The sequence below is a fragment of the Sinocyclocheilus anshuiensis genome, unplaced genomic scaffold (assembly GCF_001515605.1).
Source record: "Sinocyclocheilus anshuiensis isolate Anshui unplaced genomic scaffold, SAMN03320099.WGS_v1.1 scaffold77, whole genome shotgun sequence".
In the NCBI taxonomy this organism is placed as follows: Eukaryota; Metazoa; Chordata; class Actinopteri; order Cypriniformes; family Cyprinidae; genus Sinocyclocheilus; species Sinocyclocheilus anshuiensis.
In genome coordinates, this window is record NW_015537941.1 from 348129 (window position 1) to 352370 (window position 4242).

At 38.9% G+C, this 4242-nt stretch overlaps 1 protein-coding gene across 4 annotated transcripts; it reads left to right on the top strand.

Moving 5' to 3' along the window:
- The first annotated feature begins 992 nt into the window (after positions 1-992).
- On the top strand, positions 993-2200 carry crygs1 (crystallin, gamma S1). 4 transcript variants are annotated; one of them, XM_016453774.1, is made up of 4 exons: positions 993-1098; positions 1407-1540; positions 1632-1740; positions 1797-2200. In XM_016453774.1, exons 1-4 carry the CDS (start codon positions 1090-1092, stop codon positions 2085-2087), a joined length of 543 nt encoding a protein of 180 aa, XP_016309260.1. In that variant the 5' UTR covers positions 993-1089; the 3' UTR covers positions 2088-2200. The 4 variants fall into 4 exon arrangements, with proteins under 4 accessions (XP_016309260.1, XP_016309271.1, XP_016309254.1 ...); XM_016453785.1 differs by having other exon boundaries at positions 1815-2200; XM_016453768.1 differs by having other exon boundaries at positions 1016-1110.
- The last annotated feature ends 2042 nt before the right edge of the window (positions 2201-4242 follow it).

Here is a 4242-nt window from a genome sequence, read left to right on the forward strand (position 1 = left end):
CGTAGCAAGGACATCAGTAAAATAGTCCATGTGACATCAGTGGATCAATCGTAATTTTACAAAGCTACGAGAATACTTTCTGTGCACAAAGAAAACAAAAATAATGACTTTATTCAACAATTCTTCTCCTTCTCATCCCATCTGCAGCAGCGCACTGCCATTGTGGAGAGTATCACGACGCATGCGCTTCCTTCCGCTTCATGTAAACAACACATGCGCATGGTGCTGCTGCTTACTTAATAAAGTCGTTATTTTTGTTTTCTTTGCACACAAAAAGTATTCTCGTAGATTACGGTTGAACCACTGATGTCACATGGACTATTTTACTGATGTCCTTGCTACGTTTCTGGGTCTGGGAACATTTCAGTTGTATTGCTGTCTATGGAGGGTCCGAAAGCTCTCGGATTTCATAAAAAATATCTTAAATTTGTGTTCCAAAGATGAACGAAGGTCTTATGGGTTTGGAATGACATGAGGGTGATTAATTAATGACAGAATTTTTATTTTTGGGTGAACTATCCCTTTAAGCAAATAATTCAGAAAAATGAACTCTGTGTGTGTTTTTTGGGTGGAAGTAGGTCACACTGAACCCATATAAGCTCATCTGATCCCTGAAATTTGGCAGACATTTTTTGCTTGCAGCCAGGAATGGCATTTCTGTGTGTATCAGAGTGTGCGGGTTTGCACATTTGCATGTATGCACACGTTTGGGTGTTAATACTACAGGCTATTTTGTAGCCAGGAATTTCAATACTTTGCATACAGTAAGTTGGTTATCCACTTCTCTGGACCAATAATTTTTAATACGAGTGCGTGTGGAGGTGTGTGTGTACCTGCCAACACAGCTGAATAAACACACATCCAAACAGGCCCATGCACTCGGTGCTGTTTCTATACCCCATAATCCACCTGTCTTTTTCTAGAAAGCACTGACTCAATTTTTGGATCTGGTTTTCATGACAAAGCGAATGTCCTCTTTACAGAGAGATGTCTGGGTATAAAAGAGCCGGAGTGGGACGGGCCTGAACCAGCACAGCTCTGCAACTCTACCCCCACCACGGGCGCCGCCACCAGCCGAACCTCTGCAGAATGGGCCGGGTGAGTACAAAGGTGATCAGGACACTCTGCACCGATTATTGATCATTTATTGGCTGCCATTTGTGACTGATTAGTGATAGATAGAGCCATTTTGAGATGGTTGGACATACAATATTGTATTTAATTTATATATTTTTATTTGTAATTATAATTATAATTGTAGATATTTTATATTATTGTTATATTTTAGATTTTTTTTATTTTTCATAATATTTAATTTTTTTTAACAAAATTGTGATGCAACCAGAGGTAGTTTATTAAAATAATATCCGAGTGTGAAATAAAATTCCACCGTCTCCTTTGTACAGATCATTTTCTACGAGGCCAAGAAATTCCAGGGCCGTCGGTATGAGTGTGACAGCGACTGTTCGGACTTCCATGCCTACCTGAACCAGTGTAACTCCATCCGCGTGGAGAGCGGGGCCTGGGTGGTCTACGAGAGGCCCAACTTCAGACTGTTCGGACTTCCATGCCTACCTGAACCAGTGTAACTCCATCTGCGTGGAGAGCGGGGCCTGGGTGGTCTACGAGAGGCCCAACTTCATGGGCTACCAGTATGTTTTGACCTGGGGCGAGTATCCAGATTACCAACGCTGGATGGGTCTGAACGACCGTCTCTGCTCCTGCAAGATGATCCACTTCGTAAGTCGCCCACATGCAGTGGAAACATTATGTAGTGCATATTTGAAATTCAGTAGATGTTCTTTCCACTCCAGGTAAGCGGTTCTGAGTACAAGATTCAACTCTACGACAAGGGAGATTTCGCGGGCCGGGTGTACGAGACCACCGAGGATTGTCCATCCGTGGTGGAGCGCTTTCGGACACGCGAGGTTCACTCCTGTAAGGTGCTAGACGGGATCTGGATCTTCTACGAGCACCCAAACTACAGGGGGCGCCAGTACCTACTGGAGAAGGGGGAGTACCGTAAACCCGTGGACTGGGGTGCCGTCTGCCCCACGGTTCAGTCCTTCAAACGCCTGACGGTGTGACATCTGACTTGTAAATCCATCCATCTGCAGTCCTCCTTTACCTCCAAACCACCCAACCATAACAGCACTGACACACCTGTGCTGAATCAATAAATGTGTGGTTGCAAATGAAACTGTTGTCTCTTTTTGCAAATGTGTGATCACTAGACCTTTTGACTTAGGGAACTATATACATTCTATAGATCTCATAACTGAATAAAACAATGATTGTATTGCTAGAGGTATTTGCCATACCAGGTGTTAAAAGGGATAGTTCACCCAAAAATGAAAATTCTGTCATTAATTACTCACCCTCATGTCGTTCCAAACCCGTCAGACTTTCGTTCATCTTTCTGACCCTGCATAGACAGCAATGGAACTACCACGTTCAAGGACCATGGAAGAGAAGAAATTGTTGAATAAAGTCATTATTTTTGTTTTCTTTGCGCACAAAAAGTATTTTCATAGCTTTATAAATTTACGGTGTCACATGAACTATTTTAACAATTTTACTACTTTTCTGGGCCTTGAACATGTCAGTTGCGTTGCTGTCTATGCAGGGTCAGAAAGCTCTCGGATTTCATCAAAAATATCTTAATTTGTGTTCCGAATATGAACGAAGGTCTTATGTATTTGGAACGACATGAGGGTGAGTAATTAATGACAGAATTTTCATTTTTGGGTGATCTATCCCTTTAAGAATTTAAATACTTTTAAAATAAACAACTATAATAATATTAATCTTACTCGCTTGCTCTGGTTACCGTTTGGCATGCAGTTTGCCAAACCCTGTCCAAAATTCATCACCCTTCATCATCAGCAAATTATGAGTGCTTTCTGCCCCTTAGTGGGCAGGTGGAGTTTTTGAGTTTTATGAACAAAATACATATTAATCAGTCCAAAAATAAAATTTGACACTATCAAATTAGTCGTTTAATATACTACAGATGGGTTTAAACATACACTGTTAAAAATAAATCATGGGTCTTGTAATTTTCATTAAAAAAATTGATTGGTGATAATTAAAAATAGTGTGTATATTTTATTAAAGAAATTGTGGTTCAGTGTTGTATAGAAAATATTGAGAACTTTTCACTAATAAAACCAAGAGATTATGTTTTCCTCATATTTTTTAAGGAAACTGGTAACTTGGCGTGAAGGATCACACTGAAGGCAGGACTGCAGTACGGTCGTGCAGTGTGCATACAGAATACACAACACAGTCTTGACTGCACAACATTACACACAACGTTTTTCTGCCCAACAGGCGGTTTTCCCAACAACTGCATATTTCAAATTTGACATTTGAAAGAGTTTGTGTTACATTGAAGTTTCTGTCGTTACCATTGTGCAGAAGAGTAGAGCTTATGGTTATGGATAACTGCATGTACTACCACCATGAGGCATGTTGCTTAAATTTGTTCAATGAGCAGTAGCTTTGCTAATGCTAGTGCAGTAAAAACATTTCCCACTTGAGCTCTCTCGCTTTATAGGCTATAGTTTTGTAATTGTACAAAATAACTCAAAGTCAAATACAAACAGGCTATACTCGAAATCACGGACTTTTGAGAATCAACTTAAAATAAATGAGCACATTTCACTAATAATATTAAAATCATTGCGTCATAGATTAAATAATTTAGGAGATTTTACATGATTTATTCAGGTAGATTCCATTAAAAAATCAAGCCTAAAAACTACTCAAAAATATTACGTGTAATATTGTTACCATCATTTTTTTAAGTAGATAGCTCATACCATTTTTTACAGTGTAGTCAGCTTGCACATGCAAAGGGTTATGTGACGGCTAAATAAAACATCTGAAGTTATGTATATTATGAATAGGCTAGCTTTTCATTTTATGCTATAAAAATCCAGGAACTAATAGCTTAAAGATGCTTGTTTAACTTACCAACCAACATCCATAAGTATAAGAACAAAACAACCATGTCAACCATATTCATCAACAGTTGAGTCATAATCGTTTTGGCCATTTTTCTGTAAAAATTGATTATTTATTTTTTAAATAATCTTTCTGTTGTGATTAAACTCCACAGGAGCAGAAATGAGCATCTCTGATGAAGATTCTCATGTCAATGTGTTCAAAAGTTTTTACACTTTTTTCTTCTTCTTGTTTCTCTTTTGTGTATATGTGTGAGTGTGCGCGTGTGTGCCT